This window comes from Danio rerio, chromosome 5 (genome assembly GCF_052040795.2).
Source record: "Danio rerio strain M-AB ecotype USA chromosome 5, GRCz13ab, whole genome shotgun sequence".
NCBI lineage: Eukaryota > Metazoa > Chordata > Actinopteri > Cypriniformes > Danionidae > Danio > Danio rerio.
The window spans coordinates 14,359,494-14,376,524 of record NC_141025.1 but is presented as its reverse complement, the minus strand read 5'-3'; the positions used below and the strand labels follow the sequence as shown (position 1 = coordinate 14,376,524).

The window sequence follows — 17,031 nt, the reverse complement described above, 5'->3', positions numbered from 1 at the left end:
TTCATTCATTCATTCAGTCCCTTTATTCATCAGGGGTTGCCACAGTGGAATAAACCGCCAACTATTCCAGCATATGTTCCAGCTGCAACCCAGTACTGGGAAATATCCACACACTCATTCACACACACACGTACACTACACTATGGCCAATTTTATTTTATTGAATTCACCTATAGTGCATGAGGGAAACTGGAGCACCCGGAGGAAACCCACACGGACAAGGGAACAGTGAAGGTAGAAAATAATAAATTTAAACTTAACCTTAGAGGTGAGCAATTAATTTTTTAAGGAATCTAAACAAGATGAAAGGTTGAATTGTCACAGAAATTTCTCTTTAGAAATACTCTCAAATCATAAGGGGGAAATATCAGGTTCACATTATGCAAATATGTCATTTGAGCTGTTTACATAATTAAATGGAAATTATAAATGGTATTAAGCTGTGAAAAGGTAAACAAATTGTTGGTTTATAAGTTTTACATTGAACAGACATTATGAATTTCATAATCATTCCATTCTTGTCACTCATATATTTAAATTGCACACACCAGTAATCACATATATTCAAAGCCATTAATAAAGTCTTCCTGAAATCATTAAAAATAATAATTACTCTGAATTTATGACTGAAAGGTTAAGTAAAATCTATTTTTTGTTTTACTTTAAACTTTTTTTTCACATTTCTTCAATATTGAAATGTTTTTAAGCCTTTTTTGCATAATATAACAAAAATGCCATGTTTTCAGACAGGTTAATTTTCATTTTTAGAGAACACAATACCTGTTTTAACTTCAGAGGTTAAGAAATCAAAAAATTATTTCGTCAAGAAAAAAATTCAAGTCACAGTACACTTGCTTCAGTGTATCTGGATCTTGGTCCCAAGTCTCATAGATTTAACACAGAACTGTTAAGATCTTTATAATTGTGCAAACAGCAATGGAATCAAAGGAATGGAAATGGAAAAGCTAACAGAAAAACAGTCTAAAGTGTGAATAACCTCATTAACCCTCCTGTTACTCTAAAATCTGCTAACACCTTTTATCCACTGGGATCAATTTGACCCCAGCGAATTAAAACCTCCAGTATAGGATTCATTTATTTATTTTTTTTGCCAAAAGTTTAGTGTCAGGATAATTGATGTCTCTATTAACTACTTAACAACCATTCTGAAATACAAACATATATATATATATATATATATATATATATATATATATATATATATATATATATATATATATATACACACACACAAAGCTTCACGTGCAAACTTTTATAGCTTTGCACCTACCCTGTAAACCATGTGAATTATGTTTTCGCCTCTCACAAAAAACATGGAAAACATCAAAGTTCTCGCAAGAATTAGGTCAACTGTCACTGATTCTTGCGATACTACAGGTATGGTTGTGTTATTTATTTATTTTTTTACTATACTTATATAAAAACGTAGTGCATATTATAAAAGCATGGCATGTTATAGTGACCCTTAATATCACCTAAAACAAATATGTGTACATTTTTTTCCTATTTCTTATGTTTTATACAGCTAAATGTCCCCCCAAATTGACCCCAAGGAACACCGATGTTACAAAATGTGTACAGGGCATTGAAAAAATAATATCATGTAATTTTGTTTACCAAGTTTTCCTCAAAAAATTAGGAAAAGTCATTCAATATGAGGCACAAAAACAAACAAACATATATGCACGTACGTTTTACATTGAATGGGGTCAAATTGACCCCAAGGATAATAGGAGGGTTAAAATATGAACTGTTTTATTGATACTATTAGATGTGTACTATACGTGTCATTATTCATTTATTCCAATGTGAGACTACACTTTCCTTTGGTCCGCTTGCATAACCTCCGGATCTGAGGTTATTACAAATAAGGAATACAAGAATATAAAACAAAATTACACTGATTAAATAAATAATTTAATAGCCAAACTCAGATCTAAAAGAAGACCTCTCCCAAACCACAAAACAACTTGGAAAAATACAGTATAAAAAGAATCATGAAGTCGATAAACCATTTCTATTCAAGAAAAACAAGGTAACTGTGTAAATTCAATGTATTTGACTAATTTGAGAAGGACAGGAAATTATTTGATGTACATCTTGAACAAACAGGGAGTGTTTTAATAACCGAGCAGCAGTCAACAGCCAAAAATAGAAATCCACAGTGCATTTCTTCCGCCTCTTTTTATCATATTCAAGACGAGATGCTACAGAATAAAAGAGGCCTTGGTGTGTCTGTCTGACTAGCCATTTGATTGTATTGACTTTCACTTTGATTGTTCTCATCAGTTTCAAACATATTTGGTATGAAAGCAAAAGATGTGCACAGTGAGGAAACAAAAAGGCAAAAAAACTTCATAAAGTCACTTCCTGAACCTTTTGGAAAAACGTAGGCATCTACAATTTGTAGTCTGTACCATATCAACCTGCTTATAAAATGCACAGCAATTAAGAACTCACAAAACAAAATCATTTCAAAAACATACGACCTTAATTTGATGCTAAATAAATACAGCGAGAAGTTCAATTCGTTTGGTTAGATTATTTCTGGTCCGATGAGAGCGAATACAGTATCGAAAACAAAAGAAGGACTCCATTAACATACTTTAACAACAAATGCTTGTTCTCTTTGGAGTAAACCTAACAAAAAGTCAACGCATTAATTTTAAAAGGACAAATTTACACAAACACAAACACTGAATCACATAACCAGACCTGCACAGACAACCAGCACGTAAAAAATAAAATTACATGTGAATGCCATGTGTATGAGATGCAGTGTATCTTAGTATTTCACTATTTGGTGCGTTTAGACGACAGCATGCTTCACTTTTTTTTGATCACTTGTCGCATGGGTTCACGTAAATGAACAGGGAATTATCGAACATGCAGTTAGTATGTGAAGCTCAGCGTCTCTGTCTCCCTGAGTTGTTGCTTGCTTGGGCTGCAACGGCCAAATCGGACTCATGCGTTGTCGTATATACAAAGAAGGCAAGTCTTTTTAACATTTATTTTATAAAACTAGCATTTCCATGATTCTAGTACTTATTTTTTTCTAGATACTAGTTTCTTTATCCATTAAAGGAACACTTTTTGATTCCCCTGAAGTAAAATAGTTGCATTTTACCAATTTTTTATCCATTCGCATGATTTCCGAGTCTAACGGGAGCACTTTTAGCTTAGCTTAGCATAGATCATTGAATCGGATTACACCATTAGCATCTCTCTTTTAAAAACGTTTTTAAAAAAAGTGTTTAGATAATTGTCCTATATTTAAAGCTAAATTATTCTGTAGTAAGACAGATGGAAATTGGAAAGTTGCTATATTTTAAGCTGATATGAATAGGAATTATACACTCCTTCTGAGATGAAAAATCAACAAACAATTTTTTAATAATCCAGGAACTTTGCTCGCGTATCATGACAGCGATGTAACATTGTTACTTTAATGGGACTATTTTCAGTTGTTGTGTAATATTATTGTGCCTGCTGCGGTCAATGACCAGCTGTAAAGTTTCTTGATTATTATGCCGGAACGATCATTGATGACTATTGATTATTACGCCAGAATGGGAGTATAGTTTATATCAGCCTAGAAAATAGCAACTTTTTATATTCTGTTTGTCTGACTAAGTGATAAAATAACAAGAGTTAAGCTTTAAATCTGAAAATTATCTAAACAAAAAAAAAATGAGTGAGATGCTAATGGTCTAATACGATTCAATGATCTATGCTAAGCTAAGCTAAAAATGGTCTCGCCAGACCTGGAGATCAACTGAATGGATTTTAAAAATGGTCAAAGTCAACTGTTTAACTCTAGCTTAGCTTAGCACAGATCACTGAATCACATTAGACCATTAGCATCTCACTGAAATTCTTTTTAAAAGAGTTTAGATAATTTTCCTATTTGAAGCTTGACTATTTTTTTACTTACATCATGTATTCATATAGATGGAAATTGGAAAGTTGCAATTTTTTATGCTGATTTGAATTGGAACTATAATCTCATTCTGGGATGAAATCAAACAACAAAGAAATTTTTCATATTAAAGAGACTTTGCTGCCGTATCATGACAGCGATGTTACTCTGTTACCTTTATGGGACTATTTTCAGGTGCTGCGTAATATTACTGTGTCTGCTGTGGTCGTGGATCAGCAGTAAAGTTTCTCGATTATTATGCCGGAACGAGATTATAGTTCCTATTTATATCAGCCTAGAAAATAGTAACTTTTTATATTCTGTTGGTCTAAATAAATGATAAAATAACGGAAGTGTCAAGCTTTAAACAGCAAAACTATCTAAACTTTTTTTTTAATTGAGTGAGATGCGAATGGTCTAATTCAATTGAATGATCTATGCTATGCTAAAATAAAAATGCTCCCATCAGACCCGGAGATTGACTGAATGGATTAAAAAAAAAAGTCAAACTCAACTGTTTAACTCTAGCTTAGCTTAGCACAGATCATTGAATAGGATTAGACCATTAGCATCTCACTCAATTTGTTTTTAAAAAGAGTTTTGATTTTCTAATTTAAAACTCGACTATTCTGTTTTTACATCATGTTTTAAGACAGATGGAAAATGCTATTTTTCAGCTGATATGAATAGGAACTATACTCTTATTCAGGGATGAAAATCACCAAAGAAAGGAATTTTTATTAGTCAAGAAACCTTGCTGCCGTACCATGACAGCAAAGTTACTTTGTTACTTAGATGGGACTATTTTCAGGTGCTGCGTAATAATGTTGTGCCTGCTACGGTCATGAATCAGCAGCAAAGTTCCTTGATTATTACGCCGGAATGAGTGTATAGTTCCTATCAGCCTAAAAAATAGCAACTTTTCATTTTCTGTTGGTCTGAGTACATGATAAAATAACCGAAGTACCCAACTATAAATAGGAAAACTATCTAAACTTTTTTTTTAAAAATTGAGTGAGATGCTAATGGTCTAATACAATTCAATGATATATGCTAAGCTAAGCTAAATGTGCCTCCACTAGACCCGGAGATCGACTGAATGGATTTAAAAAATGGTCAAACTCAACTGTTTAACTTTAGTTTGGCTTAGCACAGATCATTGAATCGTATTAGACCATTAGCATCTCACTCAAAAATTTTTTAAAAGAAAAATTTTCCTATTTAAAGCTTGACTATTCTGTTGTTATATCATGTTTTAAGACAGAAGGAAAATGCTATATTTTAAGCTGATATGAATAGGAACTATAATCTTATTCAGGGATGAAAATCAACAAAAAATAAAAATAAAAATGTAATAGTCAAGAAACTTTGTTGCTGTACCATGACAGCGATGTTACTTTGTTACCTAGATGACTATTTTCAGGTGCTGTGCAATATTATAGTGCCTGCTATGGTCCTGGATCAGCAAAAACATTCCTTGATTATCACGCCGGAATGAGAGTATAGTTCCTATCAGCCTAGAAAACGCAACTTTTCATATTCTGTTGGTCTGAATGAATGATAAAATAACAGAAGTGTCAAGCTTTAGACAGGAAAGAGATCTAAACGTTTCTTTAAAAAATAGAGTGAGATGCTAATGGTCTAATACAATTCAATGATATATGCTAAGCTAAATGTGCTTCCACCAGACCCGGAGATCGACTGAATGGATTTTAAAAATGGTCAAAATGTTCAACTCTAGGACAGCTGTAAAAAGAGCCAACTTCCAAAAAAAGTGGAGGGTTCCTTTAAGTACTAGCACTTATTTATTAGGAACTAGTGCTTATTATTTAGGTCCTAGTACCTTTAATAATCTCAGTGCTGTCTAAGATTATTAATTTAACACCTATCTGACTTGCCATAACAAAAGATGAGGGAAAGAAGTAGTTGTTATATAAGATTTGTTACTAAGAATAATAGTAATAAAACATAACTGTGCTAAATAAATAACTATCTAGTACTAGTGAATATATGTAAGTGACAAATGTTTGCAGCAACAGAAACTATTGAAATTTATACTGATGTATAATGAATAAGTACTGTATCTATTTGTTAGGTACTAATATCTAACCATTAAGTACTAATATTGAATATTAACTACCAGTAACTCATGAATACTAACTAGTATCTAATGAGTAAGTATATATTTTTTAGTATTGGCATCTAATGAATGTGTACTACTGTGTATCTAATCAATAAAAGCTAGTATATTTTAAAAACTACTAGGACCCGAAGCACTAGAAGCTAAAAAAGTAGTGCTTAAAGGAACACGTTGCTTTTTTCTGTTGAGCATGTGACCACAATGGTCAATCAGAGCGGTTTAAGAACGTGCTCAACAGAGCTAAAACGTTATTGGGGAATGGACGTTCTTAAGATTTCAGTACTGATTGGTACTAAATTGCATTATCGTGACAATGAGAATGAGTAATTACTAACAATTTAAGGATGAACTAAACCTTTAAGGATAATTATTATTGTATCAACTGATCGCTAATTTAAATGACTATCAATCATGGGGATTTTCATTCCTACCGCCCTTCATTCTTATCTAAAAATAAGTCCAAGTAACATTCGACACTAGTATGAATTTTCTAAAATAAATGTTAAAACCGCTTGCCATACACAACATAATGGCACACCATGTATCTCTATCACAAACACGCTCACTTTCACTCACACACACACAAATAGAGTACAAACTTGCATTAGCTATGGACTAACATGAAATAAAAAGGCATCCACAGTTCCCTCGTTCAGCTTCCGTGAGCAACGAAATGGGCTGACAAAATAAACATCTTCATATATGTATATATATAGAAACGTCTCTATCCATCAGTCTATCAGTCTATAAAAGAGTCCGTCCGAAACGGGGGTCTTTTTCTCAGTCTTTGGCTTCTCTGTGCCTTCGTCTCGCAGGTTAAATCTTTTGTTTGCACCTCATAGACTCGCACTGTTTACACCGGGAGCTATGATGGCTAGAGCTAAACGGGCTTTCGATGAACACAAGTTCTGGAAAAGTGCTGTGGTTGTGTGGGACGTGTGTGTGTGTGAGAGCGTGTCATATGGCACTCTCGTTGTGTGTGTTGTGGTTGGCCTGGCGAGCAGGTTGGCTGTTCTGTTCGTTGAGGAGCGAGGTGGTCTCGTCGGAGGCGTCTGCGAGCGTCAGCATGTTTTCGGAAGTGCGATGGGGAGCTGACGACGTGCTGTTGTCCATGTCCACTTGTCGGCCGTGTCCGCTGTCTGGAGACTGAGGAGAGCTGTCCAGACGAGACGCCATCAGGCCGTTTTGGTACTGAGAGCGCGTGATCTGGAAAACAGGAGAGATGGAATTAATGGTGGTGAGAGATGCAGTCAAACCTAAAATCATTCAGACACTAGATATATTTTTCAATAAAAATAAAATAAACTGACAAATTATAACCCAAGAATTTTCCAGCTGCGTAAAACATATGAATGAATCAGAGGTTGAACTACTGTTACGGGAGCATCACACATACAAGTGTAATGCTCACAATAGAGTCAGCTACATGAAAAGGCTGCACCGTGGGACACAGAGATCACTCAATAGCCCCTTTCACACATACAGACCTTTTCGGAAAATTGCCGGCAATTTTCCGGAAAGGTTGTATGTGTGAACAGGTCCTTTTTGAAAATACCGGTAAATTCGTTCTGGCTATTTTCCGGAAAGAGAAGTTGTAACATTACCGGCAATTTGCTGGAATGCTGCGCTGTGTGAATGCAGAAGGAAGATTACCGTAATAATCGCGTGCATGTCTAGAACGTGCTGACGTGAGACGTCTGCTTTAGCCAATCACTACAGTCAGACGCATTTACGTCCGCACGGTTTATGAGAATAAAAGCCTTTGAATATTTTTTCAGACACATTTAGCTGCTAGAAGTTAGTCAGATCACATTTATATGTTCTTCTTAATGCCAACTGTGTAAATAATCATCGATGACATGCTTATGATAAGCCGTTGTTTGTTTACCTTCAAGCTTTGCGTGTGCCTGTGAAACAGCCTGTGAGCGCCTGCACACGCACATATTATGAACATCTTGACATGCGAAAGAGATCCTGCGAAAGTTGTTCGAAATATTGATCATCTACAGAGTTTGTAATTTAGTCAAATGTTTACAAAGACAAGCGCAGCCGTTTAAAGCTCATTTGTGGTTAATGATGTCAGAATTTACCGGTATTTTGGAATGGATGTGTGAATGCTCTTTTCCGGAAAATTTCCGTAACGTCCTCGCCTGTGTGAACAGCGCTTTTTTGAATATACCGGTAAAGTCGTTCCGGAAATTTTCCAGATATTTACCGATATCACTGTGTGAAAGGGGCTAAAGCATAAGTATAATTAGGCCTTAATGGCTGCACAACTAAGTACTGATATCACTGTGTAAACACTATGATACGAATAGTGGTTTGAATTATTTTTGGTTTGTTATTGGTGATAAATTACATAATGTGCTTGTGAAGTAAACCTGTTCTTGTTTTTCTTGTCACATTTTTTAGTTTTTTGGTGCACAAAAGTCTACGAAAAGTCTCTTCATATGATTACAGTGGATCCACTGAAGTCACATGGGTTGCTTCGGTTCCTTTACTGGACTTTGAACATCTTGAGATTATTGCTGTCTATGGAGGACCAGAGAGCTCTCGGATTTCATCTAAAATTTCTTTCTTTTTTTTCTGAAAGTGAATGAAGGTCTCAGGGAATTAAAATGACATTTTTAAATTTTGTGTGAATATTTATATTGTTAATTAAATTGACAATCGATCATGGGAATTTTCATTCCTAATGTCGAAACACTATTAAAACACCACTAGAGTAATGATGTTTATTTTTTTATTGCAGAAAACTTTTAGCTACATCTTTAAACATCTCATGTCTTTACCTTCACAAACTGTAGATCTGCCAGGGCTCGCACGTTAAAGTCCGGTGTGTACTGCGGTAAAGCTGAGCTGCTGAGCTGTGTGTTGCTGCCGCTGACGGATTGCGATTCAGGACGGTCCGTGTAGCTCAGAGACGCAGATCTGTTCAGTCCGCTGATGTGAGAAGGAGAGCGGAATTCTGAAACACAAACACAGAATGCTGAAAAACATAGGAGAGATACGCATGAAAAATGATGAGAGAAATGAACACTTCTATTTAGCAAACGTTGACAGTAAGGACATTTAATGTTATGCCAATTTGAAATAAATGCTGTTCTTGTCAACTTTGTTCATTAAACATTTTTAATAAATGTTTAAGCTTACAGAAAAATACTGACAGTTTCCAACAATAAGATATAATGATTTATGAATATACAATATTCATATGACACTAAACACTGAAGCAGATGTGCTGATATTTAATAACACAATATATTCTGATTACAAATATGCTAGATAATATTATTGGGGCAATTCAAAATATAGTGAACGATTATTTATTATTTAAAAATTTTAAAAAATGCCTTTTAAGTAGGGCTAACAATATATCAGAGCATCAATCTCGCAATGTTGCTATCCACAATCATCACATCACAGGATTAGATAATTTATCAAAGATTAAAAGATAAAGATATTATTAAACAATATATTTATGTTTATACAACAATGAACATGTTATTTTAGGTTTGATAGTTCGATTTCGGTATTTGAATACTATTAGACTCCACAGAAAACCACAAAGCACTGTTTATTTTATTTATATTTTTGCTCTGTCATATTTATATATGTTGTATTTTACACCTTACTAGTACCGGGTTGCCCCTCTTTTGGCCTCGGAACTGCCTTAATCCTTCGTGGCATAGATTTAACAAGGTACTGGAAATATTCCTCAGAGATTTTTGTCCATATTGACATGATGGCATCACACAGTTGCTGCAGATTTGTTGGCTGCACATCCATACTGCGAATCTCCCGTTCCACCACATCCCAAAGGTGCTCTACTGGATTGAGCCATTTGAGTACAGCGTACAGTGAACTCATTGTCATGTTCAAGAAACCAGTCTGAGATGATTCACTCTTTATAATATGGCACGTTGTCCTGCTGGAAGTAGCCATCAGAAGATGGGTTTAGTGTGGTCATAAAGGGATGGAAATGGTCAGTGACAATACTCAGGTAGGCTGTGGCGTTAACACGATGCTCAATTTGTACTAATGGGCCCAAAGTGTGCCAAGAAAATATAAAACCACCACCAGCCTGAACTGTTGATACAAATTAGGATGGATCCATGCTTTCATGTTGTTGACACCAAATTCTGACCCTACCATCCAAATATCGCAGTAGAAATCGAGACTCATCAGACCAGGTAACATTTTTCCATTCTCCTACAGTCCAATTTTGTTCAGTCTGTGTGAATTGTAGCCTCAGTTTCCTGTTGTTAGCTGACAGGAGTGGCACCTGGTGTGGTCTCCTGCTGCTGTAGTCTATCCACCTCAACGTTGGACATGTTGTGCGTTCAGAGATGCTCTTCTGCATGCCTTGGTTGTAACGAGTGGTTATTAGAGTTACTGTTGCCTATCTATCAGTTTGAACCAGCCTGGCCATTCTCCTCTGACATCAACAAGGCATTTGCACCCACAGAACTGCCGCTCACTGGATATTAAAATTTTTTTTGGACCATTCTCTGTAAACCCTAGAGATGGTTGTGCATGAAAATCCCAGTAGATCAGCAGTTTCTGAAATACTCAGACCAGCCCATCTGGCACCAACAACCATGCCACATTTAAGTAACTTAAATCCCCTTTGTTCCCCATTCTAATGCTCTGTTTGAACTGCAGCAGATCGCCTTGACCATGTCTACATGCCTAAATGTATTGAGTTTCTGGCATGTGATTGGCCAATTAGAAATTTGCGTTAATGAGTGGTTGAATAGGTGTACCTAATAAAGTGGCCGGTGAGTGTATGTATATGATTGTAATATATTTTATACAAATGCTTTGTATTGAAAAAGACTAGATCATCCCAGTCGATCTAGATGAATGAAATCTTTTCAAAGAGCTGTTCAAATCGTCTGGTGAAATTATATTCAGATCGCAGCAAAACAACATTTCAGATTTTCCCAATATCGTGCAGCACTACTTGTAAGTGTATTCTGATTGGCGTATTATTTATTTTTAAACATTTTCACAAACTTAAACAAAAGGATGAAAAACATAAGATAAAAGTGCCAAGTTGTCTTTTAAAAATCTAGCGCAGTAAACATGCTGCGACAAAGTAGGACATTTCATCATCTAAGATAATAACCTGAAAATATATTAAATAAAGGGTATAAATTCAAAGTGTTTTCCATTTCCCAAGACTATTGAAATATTTATATCAACAGAACTCTGCACTTATAATGAAAAAGCAGACAGTAAAAGGTGACAGAGTAGAGAAATCACCACATATTGCACTATGCAATAATGCATTTACAGTACAGCCAGTTAGTCATCCAAAAGACCGGATACGAGAAAAGGAGGGTCTCATTCAGGCACAAAACTGCTGACATGTCCTGTTTTTTATTTTATTTGGCAAAGTTCTTAATCTATTTCAGGCACGCTGAGCACTGACCATCTGCCTGGGATACGGAAACACAGCCCTAAAACCCAACATATATTATGTTATTAAAAACAAGAATAAATAAAGTAGTAATATAATAGACCAGTATTAGAAACAAACAACAGTAGTGAATTAGGACAGCACTGTTGTCATGAATTTTCATAAATCATCTTTTTGTTATTGTTGTTTTTTTGCTAATTAATTCAAATAAGAACTGTAACTCATTTATCTGACTTAAAATGAAAAATACTGCACACTATTATGTCAAAAACACATTAAATGCGAGTCCAGTTTCAAAACAAATTCCTCCTTTATCTCAGACTTTGGCAAATGAAACGTCTTCAAAAGCTCAGAACAACTTCCCACCCATCACTGCACATCTGTGATGCATTAATAACCCCCGTAAAGAGAGAAAGACAAAGAGATAGAGAGGAAGAGAGAGCTTCCCAAACACATCCATCATGAGACGACTAGCAAAAGTTCAGAGGGGAGAGTTAAAGAAGATCACCCAATAATAAATATATGCACATAAAGTAGAAGAAGTCATGTTAAACAGTACTGCCTAATTTTATTCACCTTATTCTTTGTTATCGAGCAGGCGTAGACATTTGAATCTTTTTGGCTCGAGACTTCCGGTCTCATTCACTTCCATTTATTTTTAGATGTTAAAAACTGCTCGTTACGCTGCTTGATGTTGCAAACTTATATTTTCTTATTATATTATTCTACTTGGTCTGTATAGTCATGTAAACATTTGTTTGTAGAGCAAGTGGTTTGACTGTTTTCTGCCGTTTGTTATTCCTAGTCATTTCTCCCATAGGCGACTGAATCAGAAGTTCTAAAACAATCACGAAAACAGGCGCACTTCCGCATTTTAGAATAAGGTCAATAGCTTTAAATACATGTGATCAAAAATGTGTTCAGGATCTTTTTACCAAACTTTTCTGAGGTCTATGAAAACAAGTCTAGGATTTAGAGTTAATGGTTGAATCTCTGCTAATCTGCTCGAACTGGTTTAGAGATGGCGAACCTAAACTGGACCAATCAGCTGTAAGAAAGGTGACATATATCTAATGCAATAAAGCCACTCCAGTCACTCAATGTTTTTTTGATCCATATTACATTCCTTATCACACTAAAACAATCGAGTCAAAATGATCTTTTGTTGTAAATATTGTATTTATAATATATTAAATAATTATTTAAATACTTAACACTATTTATTTAAATAGTTTTGAATGGTCAATTATCATTAACAATGACTTTGAATTAAAATTGCATTTAAATTAGAGCTGGGCAAAAGCAAAGTCCCTTTAAGGCAGGTTATTTCACTCTGCAGCTATCTTAGAAACACCTCTCGGGCATTCTGTCTGAATGGGGAAACATCAAATTATCCCAAACTGCTTGCCAAGCTTACCATTGAATTTCATATTATAAATCACCAATAAAATTAAACAACATCCGTCTCTTTAGTTTAATTTCTAAACGTCCAATTCACACAAAATCGGTAGAAACTCGCATCTGGTCCAAGCCCCTCCCCCATAGTATCATCAGTCTTTAGCGATTGATGATTGGCTCCTGTACTAGAAGGCGGGCTTTATTCTCCATATAGCGATCGATGATTGGCTCCTGTACTAGAAGCTTTATTCACCATATTGACCGTTACACTTTTCCCCATTCAAAGAGATACGGGTGACATGTCTTGTGTATTCTAGAGCCTTTGGCAAAAGTAAATCGTGATTAATCGCATCCAAAACAAAAGTTTGTTATGACATTATATACGTGTGTTAGAGCTGCACGATTCTGGCTAAAATGAGAATCGCGATTTTTTTGCTTAAAATTTTTTGCGTAAAATAAAGGTATGGTAAAAACAAACATATGGCACAACATCGATAATAAAATTATGTGTAGGTCTACTGGTTTCTATAAATAATTCTATTCTACTTATAATAATTCTGATGTTGAATTATTATCTTTGAGATATATGCTTGCAATCTGTCATATTAGACAATTTTATTCACTGGTAAAATCAGACATTTGCCATTATCAGATTATAATCAACAATATATAGGCTAGAGTAGTTATACTGACATTGTAAACATTTATTTTCATGCACAACTGTGTGTTCGCTATAAAAGAAAAAACAAATACAAAATGCTTGTCGTAATCATAACTCTAAAATGCGATATGATCATTTAAATGAAGTGCACACTTTCGGTTTCATTTTGACTGCTAAGTGCTTGTTCATACTTCGCGTGGCTCACAAATGATCACTCTGTGCCACGAACTGAATATTATTTACAACTGTATTACCTGTTACTCGCAACATATGCAGGTTCTGATCACTAAAGTAGACAGGCGCGCGTCTATCATTAAGTAGAGCGCACGCGCCTTCTCTCTGATAACAGCTCACGGTCAGCAGCTCAAGTGACGTGTGATTTCCCGATTGCGAAAACATTATTATATTAAGACAAAAATGACATTTTTAGGTGAATTATACCTTATAAATACAGTATGTGACTCATTCAACATCATTTGGAGGTGTCAATGTCACTGAGCAACGTGTGTGAAACAATGAAAAGACTCGTGCAACCGCCTTTTCTTCTCTCCTGAACTTAAAAAATAAGATCGGCAGAATCGTAGAAATGCTGGATGAAGATCGTCTAGGGCGTTGAATCGAGACCGCAATCTTTTAACGATTAATTGTGCAGCTCTAACGTGTGTTTTATATATATTTATTATGTATATGTGATACACATACAAAAAACAAATATACGAAACAATATTGTCACATAGATATACAAATGTATATTATGTATACAGTGTTTCCTTTAGAATTTTTTCCAGCTGTGGTGGCAGGCCTTTTACACCGATCTACCAACTACCTATGGCGTTATTTCAATGAGAAATGTTGGGAGTGCATTATTACAAGTCGAGATCACAATTATGTAATACCAGCATTTGAATCTTTTTGCTTGCGCGCCAATTTCCTCCGCTCGTGCACAAAACTTCTTGCACACCCCCTCAAATCTACGCAGCTCAATTGCAGATTTTCTTGTGCGCTCTCAAATAAACAATGCTGAAGTATGATTTAGTGCGTTTATGTTGTGAGACTGTCTCCAAAATTTATTAGATTTGCTAGAAATATTTATGAATGTCTCCAATAGACCAGCATTAATGGGTCCTAAAGTAAAGTAAAACGGGTGTAAACTCCAGCAAGATAAGGTCATTGTATGCAGAACCATAGACTTTTATCTATAAACTATAATTATGAAAAATGTGGTCATCTTAACTGAAAGCTATGTCGTGTATACTTGCCTCATGCAATACAAAGCCCTGTCGGTCGGTCAGTCAGTCAGTCAGTCAATCAGTCAGTCAGTCAGTCACGCTAAAGCATTAAGCAAATATCGCACAGGACTACTATGGTTACCTTTTAATATGTTTTGGTTCGATTATAACCCACTATATATATATATATATATATATTAAAAAAAAAAACGACTGAATGTTTTGAATGAGATGCTGTAATGTACCCATGGTGGGAATGAATTTTGGTGTGGTGCCCGCCATAAACGAATGAATGTAGCTGAAACTATGTATATAAACGTTTTCTTAAATAATGCATGCATGTGTGCATTTATACATAATAAATACACACAGTACACACACATATTATGTCAAAACAAACATTTATTTTGGATGCAAATAATCACAATTAAATATTTTGCCCAGCACAAATTTGAATCTATACAAATATTAAAACGACTTTCTTTTGAGTCGTTTGTGAACATATCTTATTAAAATAATTTAATTGATTTGCACTGAAATAATAGTAATAATAATAATAATAATGAAATAATCTGTGGCTGCATCAGCTATGTTTATTTCTGCCTTGTAAAGTGTATTTAGTTTACTGCACCAACTCAATCTCACGCTCTCATGTGTCGGACTGCCTGTTTGCTGCACGTGTTACACTTTCACATTAATCACAAACTCTAAATTAAACCCAGAATTACTGTTAGCTAGCTTTCTGCAACTCTCACATGGTCGCCCACCAAAGCAAAGCAGGGCTGCGCTTGGTCAGTACCTGAATGGGAGACCACATGGGAAAGCTAGGTTGCTGCCCGAAATGATGTTAGTGAGACCAGCAGAGGGCGCTCAACCTGAGGTCTGTGTGGGTCCTAACACCCCAGTATATTGATGGGGACTCTACACTGCTCAGTGAGCTCTGTATTTCGGGTGAGATGTTTAAGCAAGATCCTGACTCTCTGTGGTCATAAAAACTCCCAATTTGAAAAAAAAGAGGTGGGGTTTAACCTGGCCAAATTTGCCCACTGGCCTCTGTCCATCATGGCCTCCTAATCAACCCCACATCATAATTGGCTGCTTCACTCTGTCTCCTTTCCACTAATCAGCTAGTGTGTGGTGTGCGTTCTGGCGCAATACGGCTGCCGTTGCATCATCCAGTTGGATGCTGCACACTGGAGTTGGATGAGGAGATCCCTCCAATGTGTAAACTCCTTTGAGTGTCCAGAAAAGCGCTATAAAAATTTAATGAATTATTATTAACAGAGAACATTTATAACAAGTGTTGTGAAACCACTTAATCTGTTCTTAATCAGTTAGGGTGAGTTTGGTTTTGTCAACCCATGATTGATGCTGAAACTCAGGGTTTGTTCAACTTGTATTGAGCAACAGGCCTAAGGACGACAATTCCCAGATTCATCAGGCAGAAACAGTAAACGGCGGCTTTACTTTCACACATGAACTAAGCAGCAGTTGACCATGAGATGTGCTGGAACCGACCGTGAATTCCTCAGGGCCAAATAGTGGAGGTGCTCACATTACCAACACAAGCCCTTGGCCAAAAGTTAATGCAACTCTTGATAGAAATAAACCTTGATGGGAAATAATGAACACGTAATCAATACGTAATCAAAGCTAAAGATGGCCACTAGTCTGACAAATCCTGGTACTGCCATTCTGGAATGTGACCATGGGATGGTCATTGTTTGACTTGTTTCTCTCTTGTGTACTGTTAAAATGAACCCTTACGTTATGTTGGGGGCTGTTTTTGCCCCATTGACTTCAATTAGCATGATATTTTTTGATTGCAGAGGCATGGCAGCATATAATCATGCATTCTTGATTGTTGCTGCTGGTTTTCCCTGTTGGGAGGAGGTAAAATGTGTACGTTTTACTGTTGGCCAGTTGGCCTTTACATGCAGTTCTATGGAGTAAACAAACAGATTATATACGGTGTGTGCATAAATACACTTACTATATTTACTATGTTCTGAAAGCTGAGCTGCTTATTTGATTTACTCAGAGATATCAGGATAAGTGCGCAAAGATCTCTCATATACTCTCACACACTATACTCCATATTGAAGGCAGAATCTAAGCTTTTTGATGATCAACAGTAAAAATGACCAATTGTACCTCTTCCTAACAGACAAAAATAGCAGGAATCAAGAATGTATGATTATAAGGTGTCGTGGCTTTGCAAAAAATGTCATTATAATG

The 17,031-nt window shown here is 35.7% G+C and overlaps 1 protein-coding gene across 6 annotated transcripts in view; it reads right to left on the bottom strand.

Annotated features, from left to right (window-relative positions):
• Positions 1-1,916: 1,916 nt before the first annotated feature.
• cnnm4b (cyclin and CBS domain divalent metal cation transport mediator 4b) overlaps positions 1,917-17,031 on the bottom strand; it is a 69,365-nt gene continuing 54,250 nt past the window's right edge. For 2 of the 6 annotated variants that reach the window (NM_001445082.1, NM_001445081.1), the window contains 2 exons: positions 8,873-9,048; positions 1,917-7,286 (listed from right to left, as the gene is read on the bottom strand). In NM_001445082.1, the coding sequence (NP_001432011.1) occupies positions 7,038-7,286; positions 8,873-9,048 (425 nt within the window). In that variant the 3' untranslated portion in view covers positions 1,917-7,037. The remainder of the gene's footprint in view (positions 7,287-8,872; positions 9,049-17,031) is intronic. The other 4 variants (XR_015489860.1, XR_015489862.1, XR_015489861.1 and 1 more) reach the window with 4 other exon arrangements.